This window comes from Syngnathoides biaculeatus, chromosome 14 (assembly GCF_019802595.1).
Source record: "Syngnathoides biaculeatus isolate LvHL_M chromosome 14, ASM1980259v1, whole genome shotgun sequence".
Classification (NCBI taxonomy): Eukaryota; Metazoa; Chordata; class Actinopteri; order Syngnathiformes; family Syngnathidae; genus Syngnathoides; species Syngnathoides biaculeatus.
This window is the reverse complement of record NC_084653.1, coordinates 27,583,462-27,608,918: the sequence shown is the minus strand read 5'-3', so window position 1 is coordinate 27,608,918 and position 25,457 is coordinate 27,583,462. Positions and strand designations below refer to the sequence as shown.

At 47.4% G+C, this 25,457-nt stretch overlaps 1 protein-coding gene across 2 annotated transcripts; it reads left to right on the top strand.

The window, feature by feature from the left end:
- The first annotated feature begins 3,607 nt into the window (after positions 1–3,607).
- On the top strand, positions 3,608–25,143 carry tmtc4 (transmembrane O-mannosyltransferase targeting cadherins 4). Of its 2 annotated transcripts, none has more exons than XM_061842039.1 (19): positions 3,608–3,683; positions 11,414–11,467; positions 11,589–11,796; positions 12,875–12,990; positions 13,957–14,173; positions 16,291–16,378; positions 16,467–16,567; positions 17,148–17,240; positions 17,353–17,514; positions 18,772–18,974; positions 19,133–19,307; positions 20,428–20,559; positions 20,628–20,707; positions 20,780–20,887; positions 21,000–21,141; positions 21,363–21,477; positions 23,416–23,528; positions 23,650–23,719; positions 24,876–25,143. In XM_061842039.1, exons 3-19 carry the CDS (start codon positions 11,635–11,637, stop codon positions 25,022–25,024), a joined length of 2,226 nt encoding a protein of 741 aa, XP_061698023.1. In that variant the 5' UTR covers positions 3,608–3,683; positions 11,414–11,467; positions 11,589–11,634; the 3' UTR covers positions 25,025–25,143. The 2 variants fall into 2 exon arrangements, with proteins under 2 accessions (XP_061698023.1, XP_061698022.1); XM_061842038.1 differs by lacking the exon at positions 3,608–3,683 and adding an exon at positions 11,060–11,306.
- Positions 25,144–25,457: the final 314 nt, after the last annotated feature.

Here is a 25,457-nt window from a genome sequence, read left to right as displayed (position 1 = left end):
AGCATCCAGATATTTATTTGGATTGACATCACAGATTTAGCGCACCACAGCAATTGATAATCTATTGAGTGCAACCTTCACGAGGATGTGAAATCACATCAATCCCATTTTGGGCTCTTGAGTGTATTTTCAGATGCTTTGTTTTGAGCTCGACTTACGACTTTCCGTAGTCGTCGTTAGAAGTGAATCAACGCCCGAATCCTTCCCATAATCGATGAGAACTCCAATGTCACGCTTAAAAGAGAAAAAGCTGGCTCAGCAGTCTCCCGGCACCCCGCTGACCACGGAACACCGAATGAGGCGGCGCACTTTCTCTCCCGAGGAGCAAAATCTCCTTTGCGCTAAAAAAGCTAACGAGTGGCATTCATGTGGGTGTGCTCGCCTGCTTCGCTCCTTCCGTGACAGGACTGGCCATCATTCGGGCGACACTGATATGGCTCCGAATTTCAAAAGGCGAATCGTCCGCGGTTCACTTGGGCAGACGGGCCTGTTAATTCGGGTGAGGTGCTGGCGAGCCACCTTCGCCAGTGCGCGTGCCCACTGAGGTTGGCATAATTCGCAGGTCACAATGCCGACCTGCAGGGGGCGCTGTGCTGCAACAATTACATCCCCCCCCCCCCCCCCGCGGAGAGAAATCTTACACATCACTGAAGAAGCATTTTTTTTTTTTTAAATGGCACTTCCATCGCCCTTGGTGAGACATCACCCTCAAATTTTGTGTGTTTAATTCTGCCATTATGCTAAATTGCGCATGTATACGGTCATTTGAGAGTGAGGGAGCAGAAAATGGAGGTGACGTAACGCCACGGGAAAAGGGAAATGCCGGAAGAAGTGCATTTTGTCTGTACTTGAAAAGAATGTCACAGTTAGAACGTGACTTTTTACTCTGAAATTGAGAGAAAAGCAAGTCGGTGACTTGAAGCCATTTTTCACGCACTCGTGGGGTCGGCTCGATCGCAACTGGACTGTTTTCCTCGTCTTTGAAGGCATTCGTCCTCTCATCCGAGCAGGCTTCACGAGGCTTAGTTAGGATGCGTTGACTTGATTTGGTGTCATTGTTACGTATTTGGTCATTAAAACCGATTCTGATTCCGATCGTTTTGTAATGGAGAAAGGAACGGCCGTTTGGGTGTCCGGCCAGAATCAGAATCATCTTTCTTTGAATTTTTCTCCGGCCGTCGGCGGTGCCGTCATGACGTGAAAACGCCCTCCTTCATATTCCTTCCAAGCGACAAGTGCAAAGTGGACCTGCCTGCCGCAAGTTTTTATGTATTCTACTTTAGTTATCGTATTAACAAAATGGCATCTGTCTTCCTGCAGTGAGTCACATTGAAATGAAATTGGTATTCAAATTAAACGGATCCCAAGCAATATTTGGAAGTGTTTCGCCTGCAACCAACATGAAAATGTATGACATTGTAGCGCCGGAGAAAAGGAGTCGGAGGCGGAGTGTCGGACACAGGAACAGAACTTGCTTTATTGTTCGACATCACCAAACTACTCGCATAACGGCGGGAACTGTTAACCTTTCCTCCGGAAGCGCAACAACAAAAACAGTCCGTGCGGAACCCCGCACCCCAACTCGAGGTTCCGCGGGTGAATTATGTAAACACCACAACATGATGAAAAAAATCTCGTAAAAATAAATAAAGGTTGAGTTGGACAAATCGAACAAGACTTGTTTTGAATGAAAATGTTGAAAAAGTTGGTGCCCAAGTTGACTCCCGGACGCTCCGTCGACACGTTTGCGTCGAGAGATGATTGCGCCAACCTTGAGAGAAGGTGCCCTTCTTTGTCTGTCCTCGGCGTGCAAATCATTTGCTGGGAATTTGTCGCGGCCGATATCAAAAAATCATCCCTCCAAATCTGATCTTCACTGTTTGGACGAAAAACGAGAGCCGAGCAGAAAGCGTGAAGGGCGCAGCGAGTCTCTCCCGTCTTGACTTTTTCCATCACGTTTGATTCTGTTTTGCAGCGTCGCTCGTTCGTACCTCACACATATTCCGATTTCCTGAGGAATGACGTGTGGCCCTCATTTCATTTCATCGTATTTTGAGAAGATTTTTTTATCGAATTTTCAGTGGCACGCGCCTACGTGACCGACGTGCGCGGACGCGACGTGTACCGTGCCGTTCCAAACGCTCGACTTCGTGGGACACCATTTATGCCCAGCGCTGATATCGGGAAGACTGAGGAGTACTTTCATACAGATTTGAACCTGTGGCTGTAAATAATGTTGAATATTCGGATGGTTCTTCGGGCGGAATGACGCGGATTCTGACTACTCGGAGGCCTCAACGTGACATAAGTGCCTAAACAAAGGCCCCCCGGGAGCTCCCGGTCAGCAGCCGCGGATGGTTCTTGAAAATTCCCGATTGTTGCTAAAATAATAATAATAATAATAATGAGAGAGGATTTAACATCACATTGTCAAAATAGGGTAGATATTTCTTTGCCTGTTGAATACACTGTTCCTGCAAAGCACTGGATTTCCCCTTTAAAGTTGACGGTAATGAAATAATTTTGATTGTGTTCCAGATTTGCACTTGAAAAAGGCCCACCGCGCGACACCCGGTCCTCCCATCACACCAACAAGCAAATACGTAAAGATTTATTACATATTTTGAGTCTGTTTATGAAGATGGAAAGGGCATCGCCAGCAGATATTTCCGTCTTGTACAATCAGGGATGAGTGTGGGCTGATTAACTCTCACACACACACACACACACACCCACGACGCGTAACGCTAATGACTCATAAAGCTCTCGCTGCCACCTCAACTTGACAAATGGCAAATGTCAGCGGCATATTCTCCCGGTAGGCATAATTGTATTAAGTGCAAATATCACTGCGCTCCTTAGGAGACGCTCAAAGGTTAGAGCGGCAGCTGGAGCGGCTTTCATGTGTGTTCGCTGAGCTGCCTCCACTTGATGGACGCGAGCAGCCGAGCGTGCGGAGGGACGCGCAAAAGCCGACATCGAGTTTATTTCAAAGCCTCAGACGGGGAAAATGACGCAAGGGTCGGTGGCATCGCTCTTTCCTCCGTGTACATTTGTTGACTTACTCATCCGTGCACTCTTTCGGCTTGAATGCGGGGGCGGGATGCTGTGGGAACCCGCAAGTCAAATGACGGCCGATGTGGGGGTCACCCGGTGGGATTAGCCCCCGCCTCCCAGGGTGAGCTCGCTGAATAGCCACAAGTCGACATCGTCTTCCTGCCCTTCGGTACGATTGCCCCTAGTTACTGTTGCTATGCCAGATCAACTTTGAACTCTCCCACTGCCGATCCTCAGTAAAGCCTCGGTTCTCGAACGTCACCGTTTTTGAACGGAAATTTCCAGATTTTTTTTTTTGCTTCTGTTTTCGAACCAAAATCGGTACTGAACGCCCCGACAAAACCCGGAAATAACATCGCGCGCGACGCAAGCAGCTGTCCCACCCACATCGCGCTTTGTTATTGGTAATTCGAACGCCCCCCCCCCCCCGAAAAAAACTGAAAATGACATAAACGTTTTTTTTTTTTTTAATATTTTTTTTAATGTTTTTTTTTATGACATAAACGTGCAGCGCAACCAGCGCACTTTTATTTTGCCTCTGTACGCAGACGTGTCCTGGTAGTGACTGTTGTGTTTCCTCTTTTTGAGGACTACCGTATTAACCCCCAATCATGGCTCCAAAGAAGGCAAGTTGCTTGTTTAAAGTTATTCTGCACTTTGGTTAATAAAAAAAAAAAAACGTTTACAAGGCTGGGGACCGAGCGGCGACACATACAAACGTTTACACTCCCAGCCTAGCGTACGCTACTACTAAAGCATTCATTGTAAGCAAAAAATAAATATATTTCTTAAATTATTTTATTTTACAAAGTATTTAAGATATACGTGTATTTCTACTGTGCAATTTATTATCAGGAAAAGCTAAAAAAAAAAAAATATTTAGGCTTGGAACGCATTGTTTCTTTTTTCATTCATTGTAATGGGAAACATCGATTCGGTTTTTGAACAAATCCCTTCTCGAACCGTTTTCTGGACTGGATTGCGGTTGCGAGAACCGAGGCATAACTGTATTGGAATTGAACCTGTGAGCAACGTATTTTCTGTCCAGTTGTTGGCAAGTTTGTGGCCCTGCTTGGGGTGAATTGGAGAAAAGAATTCCAAACAAGATTAAAAGAAAAACTTTTTTTTTGAAAGGGAAGAAACGCCACCTGTAACCGACAGCTGCAGCAACTGTCATTTATCTGTCAGGTCCACGTCTGGCACTTGACACGTGTTGCATCGCGACACCTCCTCATCCGAGAAGCGAACCCGGGCCGGGGCGAGCCCCGCACGGTCCCAGCGCGTCTGCCTCCGTCTTTGACTTCTGCTCTTTCTATTTTTAAAGGACCGAGCGTCAGCCTCGCTCCCTCGCCGCCGCTAAAGGCCGGCGGCGCTTTTGTCGCGAGTCTCGCGGTGAGATTTCGTGACGCGTGTCATTGCGTGTCTCCGCAGATCGCTTTGTTAGAAGGGCGATGACAGGTGCTTTGGAAAAAGTTGATTGCAGGGTGAAACTCGGCGGCTTTTGGGGTCTTCTGCCGTCAGATTGAGGCGACATGTGATGGAAAATGGCCTTCAGCTTGCAAACAAATTCATTCCAGTGTGATTGTTGAGCGTCTGTCTGCCTTCCCAAGTGCAAAATGAAAGTAGCAAGAAAATCGTTGGTTGTCTCCTGAATTTCTTCTGCCCTTGACGAGGGAAAACGATGGAGCTCTTCACAAACGTTTTCACGAATCCAAAAGGTGAACCCAGTGAAAAGTTGAGTGCAGCTATCGACGTAGGAATGAGGTGGTCTTAGCGTTTGGCGACGTGTCCGCTCCCTGCGCCACATGCGCAGATCTGCGGCCTCCTTGGGTGGCAGTGGCTTCGTTTCTCTGCTTTTTTTTTCCCCCCTGACGTCTGTTGAGAGAATAATTTTCCGCCAGCCAAGTCGCAACACCCTAGCCCCGCCTCCTCCCCACATTGTAACGAAGGCCTATTGACAGCGTGACCCCAAATGGAGTCACTTCAAGTGTTAGGGACAAACTCTCATACTGAATACACATTTGGGCTGGCGTATTTTGCACGTACGTATGTGGGAGAGAACTAATTACTATTATAGTTATCGTGTCAAAAGCATATTCACATTCTGTAGAAATTCGCCCACGCAGATGTGCAGGTGCGACAGTCAAGCCGCTAGGTTTCATTCCTTACTCAAAATGTTCGATTTGCAACGAAGCCAACGATGATAATCCTTGTTTCGAAGATTCCTCGCACGCTGTATGATGATTATCATCTCATAAAGAAAGCAGTGATTTCTTTACACCCTCCCGCCTTAAATATCTAAATTGTACACCATATGCAAAAAAAAAAAAAAAAAATCTCTCACGTCCACTTGGCAGCTGCCGCAGCAAACTTCGCGGAAGCTCCTCAGGCTGCGCGTCTGCACGAACGCGGTATCGCCGCTACTCGCTTTTGTCTCCCCCCACGTGCGCTGCTGTCAAATAATGTGACAGGCTGTCAATCACGCGGGGGGGCCCGAGGGGGCCGTGCCGCCGAGAAGCTTTTAGCCGCGACACTTTTGTGAGGATCACCGGGGAGATTGCAACAGCGGGGATCACACCGCAGACCAGATCTCGCACATCTCACTTTTTTTTCTTCTTTTTTTTAACCAATCGCTCGCTTATTTATTTTTATTTTTTTGACCTCCCGGATGGAAGGGTCGCCCGGCACAGATCAGATAATCCCGGTACGCTTTCCGTGCACCCGCCAAGGGGTCTGCGCCGGGCAAGCTGCCGGCTGGGCGCTGCCGCCGTTGCGGCGCGAGTCGTGATGTGTTGTGATGGTGCCGTCGTTCAAGGGCCCGGAGACACCTGTGGAGCCCACGGGGGGGGGGTCACTTAATGGAAGAGGACAGGACTTAATGTCTGGCTGGCCGCGGGCAAGCAAGCGTTTCGACTCGTGCGGTTCTTGAGACGGGATGGGGGCCTACGGTCGCGATCAATGGAATAACTTTGCCTGCTCAATTATTGAGCGTGAGGAAGTACTGTACAGCGCAATGGAGAGTGCGGTAAGGAAGTCAAGAAACTGGTCAGAGCGGATTGGAACAGTTGGGAGAAGGTGTCTGGTGGTTTATGTGACAGAAGAGTCTCCGCCAGGATGAAGGGCAAAGTTTATAAAACAGCGGTGAGGCCGGCCATGATGGACGGATTAGAGACGGTGGCAGGAAGCGGAACTGGAGGTGGCAGAAGTCGAGAGATGTTGAGGTTCTCGCAGGTTGGATAGGACTAGAAATGAGCTCATTTGAGGGAGGGACAGCCAAAGTTGGGTGTCTTGGAGACAAGGTCCCATCGAGAGAGCAGACTTAGATGGTTTGGACATGTTCAGAGGCAAGAGAGGGAGGAAATTGGTAGAAGGCTGACGGGGATGGAGCTACCAAGGAAGAGAGAGCGAAAGAGTGGAAGACCAAAGAGAAGGTGGATGGATGTTGGGAGGGAGGAAATGAGGACAGTTGGGGTGTTCGAGAAGAAGATGCACGAGAAAAAAGATGGCATGCTGTGGCAACTGTTAACGGGACAAGCCGAAAGGAAAAGAAGATACGTATAGTATTCCTTTAAATAGTCCATTTGTCTTGTCTGACGCAGCCAATGGTGACCCCGAGCGGGACAAGCCGAACGGAAAAGAAAAGAAGAAGTACATACTCATCTGCGACAGCATGCACAAATTGTGTTGAAGTCCGTTGTCATCCGCCATAACTTTGCACGTATTTTGATGGGTATGAAGTGTATCCTGATTTTCCATTTGATACCCCTGAAAATGTGCTGACGGTGCTGAAATACACAACGACGAGCCATAACATTTGGTACCCCAGTTCACATTTTGGAGCGTCCAAAGGATACACTCATCCACCGTAGCGATTGGTCAGTACCTCAACTTTGTAATCATTACAGATACAGCCGGAAAACGCACAGCGATCGCAACAGGGACGGAACATTTAATGCTACGTATACGTTGATGTATCGCGCAAATAATAAAGTGTGCGCTCGGCGCGAGCGCGTTGCCGCTATGCCGCGGCAGCGAAATGTAAATGTGACGGGATCAGACGCTTCCCCGCGGAGGGCCTCGGCCGGTGACGGCGCGATGGACGCCGGTCCCCCGGGTGTTCATCTTGATGTGAGAGGAATTATCAGAGAGGATCACCGTCCCCACCTGCCTCTCTTTCGGCCTCACGTAGAGAACAAAAGAGTCCTTCGGCAACAACCGTAAATTGCGGTCGCAGCTTTACCTCACGTGGTCGCGTTCATAAAACATTTACAGTATTTGTATAGCGCATTCATACACAAGGTTACTCAAGCTGCTTCACGAGATGAAATGCATTTAAAAACCAAGGAAAAGCTACTTATGGACATTACAAACGGGAAAAAACAAAAGTACAATTAAAACAGTGTAAGGTGCAAGAAATATTTAAAAATGGACCTGGATTTGCAAACATTTCCTACGGAGTCCCTCAAGGGTCAGTCCTTGAAGCCCTCCTGTTCATCCAACGTATGCAACCCTTGCGTCAAAGTCTTCAGAACTTCAATTTTGACTATCATCGCTATGCAGACGACACGCAGTCATATTTAGCAGTGTCTCCAGATGACTGCAGTTCAAATGAGGTGTTGTACCACTATTTAAATTTAAAGCAGATAAATGACTGGATGAAGCAAAATTTTCTTCAAGTAAACCGCAACAAAACTGAAATAATTGTTTTGGGGAGTCAAGAAAAGAGGAATGCTGTTAGTGAATACTTGGACTCTTTAAAAACCAAAGACCAAGTCCGAAACCTGAGCGTTCTCATTGATTCGACGCGACTTTCAACGGTCATATCAAATCAATTACTAAAACCGTATTTAACGTATCCACAGTGAAGGCTTGCGTGTGTCAAGCAGACCAGGAGGAGCTCGCCCACACTTTTATCTCAAGTCGACTTGACTGTTGTAATGGTCTTCTGACTGGACTCCCTAAAACCGGCGCTGCTCATTCAGAATCCTGCAGCTCGAGTTTCTTCTTCTTCCAACGTCTTTACACTGGCTTCCAGTCAGCTTTAGAGTGGATTTGCTACTGGTCTATAAATCAGTCAATGGTTTAGCTGCTGATGCTAATGGCTATTAAACCCAGCAAGGGCTCAGACATCGACAGAGTCCGAAGCAAAGATGCTGAAGCAGCATTTTGCGACTATGCCGCGCACACAAATGGAAGATGTTGCAAACAGAAGTGACGGCAGCCCCGAGTAGCAATGGTTTTATGGAGTATTTAACTTTTTAAATATTTCTCGCAAAGTAGGCTGTTATAATTGTATTTTTTTTCTCTCTCACTGTTTCAAATGTTTTATTTCTTTGTTTTCAAATATGATATTAAGTTACCTTAAGTTAACCTTTGCTTTGCTTTCATTTCTGAAGTCATTGCACTGAGCAGCTACAACAAGTGCAACTGGATGGAACGCATCCCAGTCCCCACTCCGGTGTCCAAATAATTTGACCAAAATATGGATTTCTCATTGCGGTATTGGTAGTGAGGTTCTGCACCACAAAATGAAGTGTCAGCCAAATGTCACGGTCATAAAATTCTCCCACTGAGTTTCTAATGAGCTCATCAGGGCGTACCTCTGCCAAATAATATGTTGCTTAACTCAAGGATGCTGAATTTACACTTATTCATCATCATTATTATGAGAATATGTCATCTGATGCGACATCCATTTTGGCCCTTGGAGTGACGGTTTTTGTGCGCCTGCCTGCTGGGCTCCCCCCTCATTAATGCCAACCATTCTCCCGTCTTCCTGGGCCGCGAAGGCCGCCGCGCCGCAACTCCGACCGGGACCGGACGACTCGTTGGATTTCGCGGCTCATTGACGAGCGGGCGGCTCAACGCCCTCGACGCGAGCCGACTGCGGCGGACGAGTCGTCTCGCTTTCGGCGGCGCGCGGCTCGTGTGGACGGACGAACGTTACGCTTGCGCGACGTGTGGCGTCGGCTAAGTGACGGCACCGGTGCTTCTCGCGGGCTGCCAGAGGGCGTTGAAGTGAAATGATCCGAAAAAAATCATCATCACCTTTTCGCGAAATCAAAATTACAGCATGTTCAAGGCTTGGAGGTTTCGAATCGGACTGGACGGAAGTGATGGGAACTTCTTGGCAAAGGGCTGGAATAAAGAACTTGATTGGATGCAGGGGAAAAGTAGAACAACACTCCTTTTAAAAAGTTTGTAGTTTGCCATTCAAATTATTCTCATTTTTTTAAATTTTTCATTATTTTTTAAAAACTTTTTTTTAAACTCTCATTTATTTGATTTATTTTTTGTATCATTTTTTATTCTTATTTACTGAAAATTTAACTTGTGGTTTGGCACCAAATTGAAACATTTGTTCCTGACAAAAAGGATTTTCGTGAATTGAATGTGATTTGCGCTTACTTGAATGGACGGCGTGATGTCGACGTTCGTAAAAAAAGACGGATAAACTTGCATTCTGGTCACGTGACAAGCTCATTTCTGTTTTTAAACATGGCCGTCCCTGGCGGGATCCATTCTACGTTGGCCGTACTTGGCGTAATGAAGTTGAGTGACTGTTTCACAACAGCAACAATAACAACAAAATACGTACTTGACAGACTTTGAAGTTGAACGTGGCAACAACTTCATGCAAAACCCAGCGGATGGGGGCACGAGGGCCTGGAGACATATATGCATATTCCATGAATTCTTTTGGATCTAAAAGTGCACAATCAAAGGGATTTGTTCTCTATGGGCAACGGGAGTGTCTTTGTCTCTATTTGGGGACTCGAGTCGCTGTAAAAACACATTGAAGTGCGCCGCCAAATATGAACTCCGTTTTTATGAACAAACAACTATATTAATAAACAACACAATGGAGAATATGCGATTGTGACACCTGCTGTGTTCAGAGACAAGAAATTTGAGAGGAAAAGTTTCACTTTTCATCTTTTGCTCGCCAGTTTTCTATCGTGCAGCTTATGACTAAATATGTAATATTCATTAGAAACCTAAATTAAGGCACTGACATTTCCCCGAGCATTTGTAGACATTTCCAGAAGCTTTCTGTTTTGTTTAGTTGGACGAAATAGACCTTACCACGGGAAATAACGACAGCAAATGTCATTTTCCGGTGCGATGTTTGTATGTTCTGCCAGTGTTTGTGCGGGTTTTCTTTGGGATTCTTCCGACATCCCCCCAAAACGTGCCTGGTAGGTTTATTGAAGACTTGAAAAAAAAATGTGTGAACTTGAATGGAAGTGGTTATTTGGGAAGTGTGCTGGCAAACAAATCCCATCGTTGGAGGGATGGCTGGCGAGTCCAGTACAGTTTGTGTGTGTGTGTGTTGTGGATGTTTAGTGGGTGTGTGATTAAGAAATCCATCTATTTTCAGATCATTTTATTTTATTGAAGAAAAAAAAAAAAGCAAAACATTCCATTTTGTGCATTTTCATTTATTCGCTCATCTTCCGTTCCACGTATCTTTATGCGGGTCACGGGTGCACTGGAGCCTATCCCGGCTATCTTAGGGCGAGAGGTGGGGTGTGCACCCGGAACTGGTCAGCAGCCAATCACAAGCCCCCCCAACCCCCGAAACAAACATTCACACCCACCAGCAATTTTGAGTCTTTAATGAACCTAGCATGCATGCAACCCGGAGAAAACCCACACAAACACGGTCAGAACATACAAACTCCACACAGGCAGGGCCGGGTTTGAACCCACTCCCTGCACCTGTGAGCCGGATGAGCTAACCAGTCGTCCCCTATTCCACTCCTATTCCATATTGTCCAAAATGCCCAAACATTCCTGGTATTTACCATCAAACTGTTTTGGATTGCATTTTTTACTCATACTGTATAGTGTACAACCAATGACTGTCAAAAAATGTTTATGTATTGTTTTGTTTGTAACACCAGCGTAAAAGTTATGAACGTCTTCATATTTTCTTTAGGGTGCGCGCAAGGCAGGGCCACGGCTAAGCCAGCTATTGGTTGAAAACAGCCACGTGGCTCTGACGTATAAGGAAGTAACCTCAGCCGGTGCGTGTCCGTTTGTTTACATCCCGCAGCGTTGCATCGGCACCTCGTCGAGGATTTCACTGGCGTTAGAATTGCTTCCGGGTTTTCAAATAGAATATTTGTATGCGTTATCTGGAATATTAACATTAATGCGTGTTGGTTGCGTTTGCTTTCCGACTAATATTGGGGACGGCATCTTCCGACGAAACATGCTAATGCTAAAAAGCTCGACGCTTCCACGTGAGTAACCCTGAAAGACGTATTATTTCATTTTTCATAATCGCCGGTTTTGATGCAATGTGTTTGCATAACTGCTGAGTTTAAGTCAGTTTTATGTTCGACTTCAGCTTGCTGCCAACGAAGCTAACACAAAGATGTTGCCTGTCACGAAGCAGAGAGAGGTGAGAATCCAACCGTGCATTTGTTTTCATGCCTGACACGCCTACATTATGTATTTCTTTTAAATTGTAATGGTTGAAGAATATGCGTCTAACAAGGGCCCTCCTTCCCTCTTCTCCTCAGGGTTCTGGATGATGTTCAGGAATGAAGCAGGTGCTGATGCATCATCATGGCGTTTTCTGAGGTTGATTGGGATGAGGACGTCCCGCTCCCCAGGCTCGGTCCGGTCCAGGCCAGGATCTCCGTGGGCCTGCTGGCACTGCTTTGCTTCATCAACAGTTACGACGGCGACTTCGTCTTTGACGATTCAGAAGCGATCATCAACAACAAGGTTTTTTTTTTTTCCTCACACTTCTTGAACTTTTGTGGTCATTTCGATAAATAGTATTATTAATGGGCGGAACGGCGGCCCGACTGGTCTACCTCACAGTTCTGAGTACTGGGTTCAAATTTGCATGTTCTCCCCTCCTCCTAACTCTGCGTTGTGTATTTTGTTGTATGATGAATGAGAAGACAAACACGTTGGATGGTCTCAACCTGGTTCAATCCTTTCTCTGTGTATCATAAAGCATTCACAAATGTTCACTTAGGTCACTTCACAAAGACCCTCAAAACTCTTGAAGCCAGAAACACAAGAGGAAGTGATCTCGTCTAGCCGCCCGATAAGTGTGGCTTCAAAATAAAACACGCAGCCTACTTCCTGTTTCTCAGATCTTAAACCTGCTTTTTCCCCCTTACCAAAAACATTTTTAAACACCCAATTCCGTTGGATAAATGCCAGAGCACCTGCTCGTGTTGCCTTTCAAAATAAGAGTGGGCTTCCACGCTCTGTTCCTATTATAGCGCACATCATCACAGCATTACACCTGCGTGGGTTTTCTCCCACATCCCCAAAACATTCATTCATTGGAGACACGTAATTGCCCTTAGCTGTGATTATGGGTGCAAATGGCTTCCAGGACTCCACCGTCCCTCGTGAGGATAAGCGGCTCGGAAAATGGATGGCGTAATGTTGATGTTTATACATGCTGTAAACTGCTACATTTTATGTTGCTTCAAGTAATTTAAATGAAAAAAGTCCACAATTGGGCTTTGAAGACAGAGGAAGTGCTTATGTTGTAAAAATCAAATAAAATCTGAATTCTTCTTGAACCATTTATAAGTGCATCGATAAGTTTGCTCTATTGTGAAACCTTTGCATCGTGCACTTGCTATATGCTATGGAGGCGCGTCTCCTCGCATGAATATGAACTGCAGCTGACTTCAGCCATGAGGATCCTGCAACAGCTTCACTCCTCCTATGATTAACGTCACGTTCGGGCAGTTCTAAGACATTTATTGCACTGAGCGTACGCGTTACAGACATGCCCAAGTAAACGTGTGGCGTTCTTTCGATTTGTGTGCGTCAGGATTTGAAGCCGACGACACCCTGGGGCAACATCTGGAGCAATGACTTCTGGGGGAGCAACCTGAGTAGCAACTCCAGCCACAAATCCTACAGACCGCTCACTGTCTTTACTTTTAGGTTGGTGCTCCTTTCGTCACTTTTAGCAAATACAAAATATGCTGGCTTCCGATTGGCGAGGTGACGGATGGTTGTATCAATCGGCTTGCCGCAAAAATAGCATGCAGAGCGTGGCGTGTTTTGAAAGCCGCGTCGATTGTTGAGGAAACCGGAGTACCCGGAGAAAAGCCACGTTGGCACAGGGAGACGATGTGAACCCTTCACAGGTGAAGGTGGATCTGAACCTGCGACCTCACAATTGTGAGACAGATGTGCTGAGCGGTTTGCCTTGCCAAAAATGTAGATGCGGTATACAAAAATAAAGCAAAAACAAAGGCCCAAACAAAGAAAATATGTTACGGCGTCATTTCCGGCCTACAAAGCACACCTGATTATAAGCCTCAGCTAGTAAATTTGTAAAGGAAATACCATTTGGTACATAGATAAGCCGCACCTGTGTAAAAGCCGTAAGTGCCCACATTGAAACACGAGATATTTACAAAGAAAGATGGTTCACAGAAAGAGTTTTCAAAGTTTTAATAGCTTAGATTAGCTTAACGTAGCAAAAACACGTTGCACGAACACGGTAGCGCAGCACCAACAGGGCCAGTTTAAAAAAAAAAAAAACACCTAAACAACTGAGACGTGGCAGTAACACAGCAGCAACACGCTAGCGCGGCGCTAACAGAGCCAGTTAAAAAAAACACACCGGTAAAAATCATAGACACGGCAGTAACACAGCAGCAACACGCTAGCACTGCACTAACGCTAGAGCAGCGCTAACAGGACCAGTTAAAAAAAACAACATCCTGGTAAAAGTCATTTTCTCAGCACATACATTCCACCAGTCTCACTCTTACTTTTCCGCTCGAGTGCCCCCTCGCGACCGTTAGGAAAAATGCACAAATTGGCGGCAGGACCGCATCAGCCGCAGGGTTGAAAGCGTGTGAAAAAAGTTGAAATTACGGTATTTTGATTCCGTTTCAGGTTGAACTACATGTTGGCGGGCGGCCTGCACCCGGCGGGCTTCCACGCGCTGAACGTGGCCCTCCACGCCGTCATTTCCGTCCTGATGGTGGACGTGTTCGCGCTCCTGATCGGCGGACTGGCCTCCGACGACGGGACTGGCGTCGTCGAGCGTGCTCCCAACACCTCCCTGCTGGCCGCGCTCTTCTTCGCCGCTCACCCCGTCCACACGGAAAGTGTAGGTAACAAGCGGAAGAAAGTTGAGTGTTTTTTTTTTTTTTTCTTGAACGGGGTCCTGCGCGAATTCCGAGGGAGTCCAGCATCCTCCCACATCCCAAAAATCTTTATAAATTGATTGAAGACTCTCTAAATTGGCCGTAGGTGTGAACGGTGGTCTAGGTGTTCCCTGCGACTGGCCGCGCAAACCAGGTCAAGGTGTTTCTCGCCTCTGGACCCTGAAAAGTGCCGGCATGACCTCCGAACCTGTGCGGGAAACGGATGGGGTGGATTTGCGTTTGTTTGAATCGGCAAAACCACGGCAAAATCTCTCAATTTGAGGAGCGGCGTAAACTGGTGAATTCCACCAGTTTCACCGCGCGTGTCAGAGCTCCACAGTCTGGCCGTCCGCTAAACCGCCGCATTAATTGTCGCCGACGGCGCGAGCCCCCGTTCGCCGCTTTGAACTCGACCAGGAAACGGGCACCTACGGAGACGACGTGCCGCGCCGCATTTCTGTTTCGCGGCTGTAAACTAACAAGACGGATCCCCTGCAACAGCGCGACGGCGTCTGTGTCCTCCCGAGCTTTTCCACACGAAACGGCGCCGCGGTTCCATGCCAAGAACAAACGGGTCCGTCGCAGCTGGGAGCGGCAGGCCCGCGGTTGGCGCGGACGCCGCCAACGCCTCGCTATAGGATGCTTATTGACCTGCCACGTGCGCGAGCGCGTCGGCTGTGAAAGCGTCGCCGGCTTCCTCTCCCGGTTTTCTCTTTAATCATGCGGGGCGAGGACGGCGCGGCGGGCACGCGCTCGGCTCGGGCCTGCCGCACGTATCAAAGCGGGCGACCCCGGGATGTTCCACCGTACTGTACCCGCACACCAACGTTAATGAGAGCGCGCATGTCCTTCTTTTGTGAGCAGGAAAAATCAAAAGCGTGCATGAAAACGGGCAAGGCAGTTTTTGGGGTTGAAAGAGACGCTGTCCGTGTTGCGTTTCTGATCACTGTGAAAATGGAGTACAAAGTTGATGCGGAAATATTCTGATGATGGCGGTAGTACCAGAGACATAGCAGTGGTATGGTAGGGTTTTTTTTGTTTTTTTTTTTTTGGGAGGGGAGGGGGAGGTTCTCCCTTTTTCCCCGTGTTGCTTTTCTTTTGCTCCGGGGCTCGGGGAGCTCACGGCTGTGTATGGAAGTATTCCTACGTCTTCCCGATCCACCGATACTGCTATTTTTTTCCATCAGATGAGGAGAAATCCGAAAAATCGGCGCCGGGCGTAATGGTTTCCCACGTAATCGAGCCTTCGGGAACCCCACGTCACACGTCACATCCGCCCACGTAGGTCGTGTGACTCGCGAAAATGGCAGCGCCCCTGAAAATCCGTGATTGTCGACTCAATCAATCACATTGATATCCCCGTCTGTTTTTCGTGGTGTAAAACTGTATTATTGCTTGCAGAATATCTTTCGCAGTGCATGTAGAAAGCTGAATGTTCCTCCCAAATAGTTTTCGGGTTAATGTTATGTTGCCTCCTATATTTAAAATACAGATTTAGCTTTTTTTTTTGCACTGTATCGTCTGTGCTTTCATCCTCGATCAGGCTGTGCCGAGGTGGAATTTTAAAATGACACGCCACCTCGTCCTGCACTTTTCTCACTCAAAAAAGAGAGAACCTCGTCCAGTTTCAGCGCTTTTTCTTCTGTTCTTCACCTACCATTATTATTAGTGTGCCCCTTTAAAATGGAGGTGGGGAGGGCAGCGTCGGGTAAACTAGGAAGTAGAATGTGCCTTCATGCAGCAGCTCTTTGTGAGAAGCAGCAAAAAGACGTTTGCACTGAGAGTGTGCGCAAGTGCGCAAATGCGCAGTTGCGCAGCTGAGAGGGAACATTCTTTGGGAGGTTTTTATATCAGTACAGATTCTTTCCAAAGTGACTAAATCAATAACACGATGCAAGAAGAAATGTGAATTATTTTTTCTCTTCATTTCGACCGCATCAAATGACGTGGCAGGCGGGTCCGCACCGCCGAGGCTTGAATTTACCGAGTTTTGCACGAAAGGAGATTTTGGGCAATCCTTGGCCGAGGAATTGAGATCTGTGCGCTCTTTTTCTTTTGCTTCCCCCCCCCCCACAAAAAGGTGGCGGGCATCGTGGGTCGGGCGGACCTGTTGTGCGCGCTCTTTTTTCAACTGTCCTTCCTCACGTACTGCAAAGCCTTCGACAGAGGTGAGTTTGTTCACCGATTCCATTTGACCAAATGTCTTTTCGGATGGGGTGGGGGTCTTTTTTTTTTTTTCCTCTCTCCTGTCCTCAGGTCTGGCCAAAGATCGCGGCTTCTCTTTGCGGTGGATTGCGGCGAGCCTTTCCCTGTGCGGCGCCGCCATGCTTTGTAAAGAGCAAGGCATCACCGTCTTGGTACGAAATCCGTCCATCTTCAAGGCAGTTTCCAATCGTTTTATACATCAAGTAGTCCTCAATAAATAAGCACGCTCGGTTCCAAGCAGTCAATTTGACAGTTAACAGTCTATTTTTCTCGGAAATGATTAGCATTTACGTTGCACCTAATCGCAATGTAGTTGGTAAGTTTTTGTATGATTTCAACTTTCTTAGCACGAGCAGGAAAAAGAAGTAGGCACTGATAAATATGAAAATTAAATTCAAATCAAAAAATCAAAAGCCTTTGTTATTATATGCTGTGCATACAACGAAATGATGAGTGCTTCTCCACAAGGTGCAATAAAATAGATATAAAAATCAAAGAACATCTTGGATAAAATTGATTTTAATTGATCAGATTTTAATTGTGATCACAATATTGGATGTTGTCAAAGTGTTTACATACGGACCAGAATGGGACGGCGAGGTGGTCCGACATCCGTTTTGAGGTCCGATAAGTGTTCGCCAATAATGTAATTGGAGCTACTGCGCTCTTTTGTCACGGCCCTACAAAATGTCTTTTGAACGTCCCTCCTGTTTGTCTTTGCGTCCCCCCCAGGGCGTCAACGCAGCTTTTGACATCCTCCTTATCTGTAATGTCGACGTGTATGAAGTGAGCCAAAGGCTGCTCCTCAGGAAGACCCCCCTTAACGTGAGTGACCCCCTCGCTCTCTCACAAATGATGCACCCCCCCGTCACATTGCGTATGCGAAGCGGCGTCCATTAGGAAGCTCACGTTATGTATTGTACACGATTCACGACAGGCGCGCGCGCTGCTGCGGACGGGCCTGCCGACGCGATTGGGCCTCATGGCGTTGGGGGGCTTCTTCATGCTGTACGGCCGCTGGAAGATCATGGGAACCGGACCCCCGGCGTTCACTGAAGTGGACAATCCCGCCTCGTTTGCGGAGAGCGTCTTCCTTCGAGTGAGTCCGTCGGAAAAGAGCTGGCCGGCGTTAGGGTTGGATCCAGATCTTAAACATCTACTTGCATACGTGTTTGCCATTGTCACTTGTAGGCTTTACGCGAGGAGGTTTTTTTGGAGCCAATCACCGATCAACGAGTTTAAAAAAAAAAAAAAAAAAATGATAACCGATCAGAAGATGTCTCCAGTTAAATGAGCTAAAAAAATCTATATTTGTAATCCATCTATCCATTTTTTTATACCGCTTATCCTCACGAAGGTCGCGTGGGAGTGCTGGAGTCTATCCCAGCTGTCAACGAGCAGGAGGCGGGGTTACACCCTGAACCGCTACGCCAGCCAATCGCAGGGCACATGGATACAAACAATTGCACTCACAATCACACCTTGGGGCAGTTCAGATTGTCCTATTAATGTTGCATGTTTTTGGAATGTGGGAGGGGAGGACATGCAAACTCCACACAGGCGGGGCCGGGATTGAACCCGGCCGGGCCTTTAGAAATGTGAGGCCAACACTTAACTATATTTGTAATAAATCATGGGATTTTGTTCATCTATTTATGTCGGTGTCTGACAAAACAATGGATGGATCTACTTTTTGTGACAGTGCTGTGAGATTTTCCTCACATAAAGTTTTTGCCTCGGCTCCAAAAATATTGGAATTCACTGCTCTGGTCAGATGACGTGTTCAATTTTTACACACTTGTCACTGGTGCTAGCACGAGCTTGCTCTTATAATACAGCCAGCGAGATCCACTCGTGTCGTCATCCCAATGGTTAAAACTGTAGCCGGTCTCGTTTGAGTTGACCAGATAAAAGTCTCAACGATCGTAAAAAAAAAAAACGGGGATGCGGCGGTCTCGGAATTCAGGCTTTTATTGCTGCAGTATGACATTGCGCAACCGTGAAAGAGCAAATTTGTCTTGTAATCCGATCCCTGCATTGCGCGTCGTTTCTGCCGTGGCCGTCTGATATTTACAGTCAAAAGACGACCTTTTCAAGTAATAATAAACGATCTTTTGGGTTCAGATATACTGTACTGTCTTTCTCTCAGCTGGTCAATGACATCATTTATCGGATCGGCGAGTTATGACATTAAAAACGATCAGCCGATCATTAAAAAAAAAACCCCAAAACGAATGCCAGTTATTGTCCGATCAAATCGGTGGGCACAGACGAGGCTGACGTCCTACGTATGGTCCAACTTCACGTGTTCCCGTCGTTTTGAATGCATCTCTTCTCCGCTTGTGGTGATTGACAGGCGGTGAACTATAATTACTACTACGCTCTGAATGGCTGGCTGCTGCTGTGTCCCTGGTGGCTGTGTTTCGATTGGTCCATGGGCTGCGTGCCGCTCATTAAGTCGGGCGGCGATTGGAGGGTGGTGTGGCCGCTGCTGCTCTGGTGCGTTCTGATGGGCTTGGTAGGCCAAGCCTTGCGCTCGCCGGACGGCCGGCAGCGAAGGTAAGCGACCGGAACCGTCTCCGCGTCTACGAGCGCTCTTGATAATGAAGACGACGCTGCCTTCTCACAAGACAAGTTTTACTCCATGAAACTTGGCCTGTCTTCAGCGGTCGCGGTCCTTGTTGGGTTTTCATGTTAGTCTTTGGCCCCCTGACCAGGACCTTGAGCCTGGCCCTGGTGCTGCTGGTGGTCCCATTTCTGCCGGCCTGCAACGTCTTCTTCCGGGTGGGCTTTGTCATCGCCGAGCGCGTCCTCTACCTGCCCTCGGCCGGGTACTGCCTGTTGTTGGCCTGCGCCGTGGCTCGCTCCTGCCGCCGCTGGGTCAAGTACAAGGTGGGAGCCAGTCGTGGCCAAATAACGCGAATCGACACGATGGGGGTGAAGTGTCAAATGTCGATCGGACTGCGCTCTTGCTCTTCTATGAAAAGCTCTCTTGGCTTACAGTTTTACTGTTTTTAGATTTCGATTTTTGGTAGGATTCTAGCAGTTGCATCATTACGAAAAAGTTTCACACAGCAGGCAAAGTGGCAATATTACATATTATATTGCCTTGATGTCGATGGTGTGTGTGGTCGAGGTAATCAGTGCACTTCCAGGCAAGGATGGGCAATTTCAATAAATGCTAATTGGACTTCAGGTCATTGCGTATTGCTAACGGACAACCCAGCGGTCGTGTATCCTCCAAGGTTGAACACCGTCCCTTCTGTGACATCCGCACCTTGTGCAAGGGAAGGAGCGAGCCACTGGATAGTCTAACCCGTCTCTGCAAAAAGAAAAAGCAAGGAACATTTTGAAGCGTCATCAAATTTGCTGACGTCACGTGATGGGGATTTCCAAGATGGAGTCTTGGTTAATTCTGGGGCAATTGTGCTACATCCGGCACGACGTGTTCTTCAACCTGTCAAGGGTGCGTTGAAATGTCAAGACTTTCTTGTGTTCGCACCCCGTGAACGGAGGTTGTCCACGTCCGTACCGTAATTCCCGGCCTACAGAGCGCGCCTGATTAGAACCTTCACCCAGTACATTCGTAAAAGAAATACCATTTGGTACATACATAAGCCACAGCTGTGTAAAAGCCTCAAGTGCCCACGTTGAAACACGAGATATTTACAAAGAAAGACCGTACACAGAAAAAGTTTAACGCTAGCGCTAGCACAGCCATGACGCTAGCGCAGCGTGGCGCTGACACGGCTGTTTGAAAAGAGAAAAACTTAGCTATAAAAATCACTGAGGCACACCAGAAATACAGCAGCAACACGCGAGCACAGCACTAACGCGGCCGGTAAAAGTCACATCCTCGGCACATATATTCCGGTCTCACTTGCGGCCGTTTGAAAAAAATGCACACTTTAGCCGCATCACCGCATAAAGCGCAGGGTTGAAAGCGTGTGGGGGAAAAAAAATACGGTAAATGAAATGATAGCATGTTGCACATGTTTGTTTGTCCCCACAGAAGCTACTTTGCGTCTCCGTCTTGGCCTTGATGGTCACATTTACAGCTCGCTGCGCTGTCCGTAGCCACCAGTGGCGGTCGGAGCAAAGCCTCTTCACCAGCGCGCTGGCCGTGTGCCCCCTCAACGCCAAGGTAACGAGGGGAAGGCACCGACGCCGTCGGGACCTTTCCAAATCATCGATGACTTTCCGATCGCGCAGGTCCATTACAACGTCGGCAAGAATTTGGCCGACAGAGGCGACGCCGCAGCGGCTGTCAGCTATTACAGAGAGGCCGTCAGGTTAGCGTCTACGTGATGCCGTGAGGCGGCGCAATCCCGTCCGTTTTTGAGAACGCTGCGCGCGTTTTGCAGGCTTCATCCCACGTACGTGCACGCCATGAACAACTTGGGGAACATCCTCAAGGAACGGAACGAGCTGATCGAGGCGGAGGAGCTTCTGTCCAAAGCTGTTTCCGTCCAGTAGGTTGGCAGCAATCTGACCAAAAAAAAAAAAAAAAAATGAGCAGTGTGTGTGTCTCCCCCCCCCCCCCCCCCCCCACCTCAACTGACGACAATTTATTTTTCTTTCCAGGCTGGATTTCGCCGCCGCTTGGATGAATCTCGGTATCGTGCAAAACAGTCTTGGCAAGTTCCAACAGGCGGAGAGGAGCTACTGGAACGCCATCCGCTTCAGGAAGAAGTATCCGGACTGCTACTATAACCTGGGACGCCTGGTGAGTGCTTAAAGTTCTTTTGCCCTTTGTGCAATTTTGGGGAACTGGTGGCAGATCCTGGACCTTTTGAAAGTCTCACCAGGGTGGTGTTAATTCACACCGGAATGGAATTCTCACGCTTTGAAAACAAAGGTTCCAACGACATTCAGTGTTGTGCAAAACACAAACTGGGTTCATATCATCACACTCACTGTATTGATATTTTGTTTGAATCCCGCCAGTACGCAGACCAGCAGAGACACCTGGATGCTCTGAATGCGTGGAGGAACGCCACGGTGCTTAAACCCGATCACAGCCTGGCGTGGAACAACATGGTCATTCTTCTGGACAACATCGGTAGACACACACCCGCCTGGAATACTTTGCTGAGCGTTTGCTAGGTGCTTTGGTGGCTGTTTTGGTTAGCGATCAAGTGAGCAATCAAAACGTTTTCTTCTCCCGACCGTCGATTTTGACGCTGCCGAGTTATGTTGAAACAATAAAAAGGATTGATGGGGCTATTTCGACATCTTTAAGAGTGGAGATCCCTATTTGAGGATGTACTATATACACATAACAATATATAAGATATAATAACAGTATATATATATTTGAGGATATACTATAATGCACAGTACCATATATATATATATATAAAACACACTGCAGTAAATTTTTCTTTTTTTTTTTAACACACGTTTTTATTTATAATTTCATTTCTGCATGTAACAAGAACATTTTGACCTGTTTTAACAAAAATAGGGCTTGAAACCAATTTGAAGTTGTAACGTTATGCTGTTAATGTTTGTACATTTTAGTGGTACACTCGCCTGTTCCACTGCGGTTATGGCGATTTCATATAAAAACATATATTGCCACCGCGCAAAATTAAAAATAAAGCCCGTTAAAACTGAGCATGGTGTACTTTGTAAAGGGAGAATGTTAAGATTGGATCTTTTATGATGCCAACATGTACCTAATAATTTGGGCCGGGAGTGTATTTACAAATTCGGCGAACTTTGTAAAGATGGACCTCATTTGTGCGTCTGTCGTGGTTTGGGTCTCCTGGACGCAAATCAAATCCGGGCCAACGAGATTAGAGCGGAAGAGCGGGAATCAGCAATGCTTGAAATTTATGTATTAAGGCTTTTGTCTGGTGAATTTCTGGAGGCGCTCCTCCCCCGCAGTGTGGAGAATGCCCTGATTTCCGAAAGCGGCGGCCATTTTGTCGGGGAGGGGAGGGGGGGGGCGGAGTCTCCCGGGAGGGCGCTGCGGCCGTCCAATCGGCGCCGGGCGTGTTTGTTGATCAAACGCGGGCGAGCAAAGCCGGAGCAGAAAGCCCCGGTGCCCCCCCCCCCCGACCCTCCCCCGTTCCTGTCCACAAATCTGACTTAAAATAATGGTAGGCCTCTCCCCTCCCCCCTTCTCGCCCACAAACAAACCAAAAGGCGAAAAGAAGAACAACGGGTGCGACTTTCAAATGGAAAGCGGGAATATTTGGCTTTTTCTCTGTGGCCGTCTCGTTTGCTCGCGTCTCCCCCATCTTGTCTTATTTATTTATCTATCCACGGCCAGACACCAGACGGGTTGGTGACGGAGATCAATAACCCAGTCGGGCCTTGTGTTCATCCCTAATTAGGACCAAACTGCTCGTCCGTGTGTGCACCCCCGAAATGAAAAAAGCTGACAGTCAACGTGTCTGAGAAGCGGCTTTTAGCAGCCCATCATTATTACCGCGTACAAGCACTTCATCAGAAATTGTGACTGTCAGCAGTTTTTCTGAATTACATATATGTAACCGTCGACGGTGAACAGTTTTTAATTTGATCCGACGTCAAGCAAAATTTCATTGTGGTCGTGATTTGGGCTTTTTACGATCATAAAAAAAACTTCACGATGGAAGAAAAGCAATTCAACCGCAGCACAGCTTGCGTATACGACGCACCCTGAATGCACCGTGTGGCAAGCGCGTGATGCACGCACTTTCTGATTTTTTTTTTTTTTTTTCATTGACACTAGTTCATTTACTCTAAAAATAAATGCATAACAAAAAGAGTGACGCACATTTTGTATTTAAATACGAGACATATTTTTCATAGATCGCCATCTTAATGCCAAAATAAGCGATATTGTCGGGCTAGCTCAGATAATCTTCAGATGGCGAGGGATTTTCCTTCAAATAACAAATGTTTACACACGACGATGCCGTAACACATACAGCAATCTTAATCAGCAATTTCGACATTGTGAACACACCTGAACAGCATGAGACTTAAGCTCCTCCCCCTCGTCCAGGTAACTTGGGTCAAGCGGAGCTGATTGGCCGAGAAGCTTTGAGGCTCCTCCCAAAAGACCACACCATCATGTTTTCACTGGCCAACGTCCTGGGCAAGCAAGAGAAGTACAAGGTCGCTTGGCGTACTTTGGAGTTCAGACAAAAAAAAAAAAACAACAAAAAACGTTTGCATTGGAAACAAGAGAGACTGTGTATAATTTTGTTTTTTAAATATTTGTGTCTTCTTTTGTCAGGAATCAGAGGGCCTCTTCCTCCAGGCTCTCCAGATCAACCCGAACGCGGCTGGTTGCCATGGCAATTTAGGTGAGGTCATTTTGAGACTTCATAGTTGTTTTTGCTTAAAGGTCCACCGTCATGAAATGCATGATTTTTAGTATGCTATTCATGAGAAAATGGACCCATCCGGGTTTTTTTTCACCACACAACATGATTTTGACGTTTATGGCTTTTTGTCACTCCCGCCATGAAAATCCTCTCGAGGGGTTTGTTTTGGAGAAGAAGCAGGAAGTATTTCATCAGTACTCGTATTTTTTTACTAGTTTTACCTGCGGGGAGGTAGCTCGGTGTTCCTTCGTGTTAGCCAAAATGCCGGCTCGTTGTATTGCTTGATATTGTTCGAACACTCGGGAGGATGGATTCATTCTTCATACTTTTCAAAAAGACCCGGTTCGTCGTGAAAAATGGATTGCACGGATGCAAAGGACGAAAGCTTTGTGGGTTCCAAATGACAGGTAGGTGTGTATACAGCTACGAAAAAATACATAATCCTCTCAGAATGTAACAAAAGATTTGCTCACGTAAATCACGGGTGCTAAATGTGTCGATGTACCCGTCGGCGCCGAGCACGGCTTCGGACGGGCTGGCTCGTACAGACTGTCTGGGAGTCTGTTGTTAGTTAGAAGTGATCCGCACATCATCGAAATATGGCTCGTAACGATAGGCTAATATTTCCCCTTTCACTTGATTCGCTTGCGTGTCTCATAGTCGGCAGCGCAGCGTGTTTTCAATGGCGAATGTCGCGTTGTGACGTCACCAACGGACGATCCAGCCAATACGGCTGCCACTCGGATGTCGAACGAGACTTCCGCAACTTTTGCGCACGGATGACTCATATTTATTTTTTCGTATGGACATTGAAGTGAATAACGTTATGTGTACTTTTCATGACAACATCCATTTTAGAATGTTTTATAGGCATGACACTTGACCTTCAATCTTAAGAATGTCTCGCTTTTGTACAAAATTGACGTTTTACCATTCTAAACATTTGTGGCTGAATCCAGGCAATATGGCTGCCACTCGGATGTCGAACGAGACTTCCGCAACTTTCGGTTGGATTCCGCAACTTTGCAACCTTCAGCACTCCGAGCTTTCTCGACGCTTCCCTTCAGAATTGTAGCATTTCCTTGTCGGCCCAAATGTACTCAATGAAATTGTGTGTGTGTGTGTGTGTGTGAAGCGGTGCTGTACCATCGCTGGGGCAAGCTGGAGCTGGCGCAGAAGCACTACGAGGTGTCTCTCAAGCTGGACCCCGAGGCCCCGGGCACGCGAGACAACTACAACATGTTGCGACGCAAACTGGACCAGCGCAAACGCCGCGCGCCCTGAGGGTACGCCCGCTGCCGACATCAAACACCCGTCCTCGCATTCCCGCTGATTTTTTTCATTTTTATTTTTTTTGTATAAACGCACCGTGCGTGGAAATTAAAGGGCCGTTTTATAGCTCCTTCCCGTGTAGCGTATTTTCATTTGATTTTCATGCGCGGTACGAGATGCAGGTGTGGGAGTTCGCGTCCGCGCGCGTGTGTGTGTGTGTTTGCTATTTTTGTTGCCCGCCCGCTCGATGAGGGCGCCCCCCCCCCCCCCACCCCTTCCGTGCGCTGTCGTCTCAGCTGGACACAACATCTCCACACGTGTGACGGACGCAAAGAATTCCATACTTGGATTGACCCTCGTCCTCAGCGGTGAAACTTGTTCCATTTGCCCGAAATGGTGTCAGTTACAAGTTCTGACCAGTGATATTGATCGTCTTTACGATGAC

What these genes read in the sequence shown, in the direction of transcription:
- tmtc4 (XM_061842039.1), top strand. Translation starts at nt 11,635, where the DNA reads ATGGCGTTTTCTGAGGTTGATTGGGATGAGGACGTCCCGCTCCCCAGG. An exon ending in AGCAAGGCATCACCGTCTTG is followed by an intron (nt 16,568 to 17,147) that starts GTACGAAATCCG and finishes CGTCCCCCCCAG; the next exon opens with GGCGTCAACGCAGCTTTTGA. An exon ending in CGGAGAGCGTCTTCCTTCGA is followed by an intron (nt 17,515 to 18,771) that starts GTGAGTCCGTCG and finishes GGTGATTGACAG; the next exon opens with GCGGTGAACTATAATTACTA.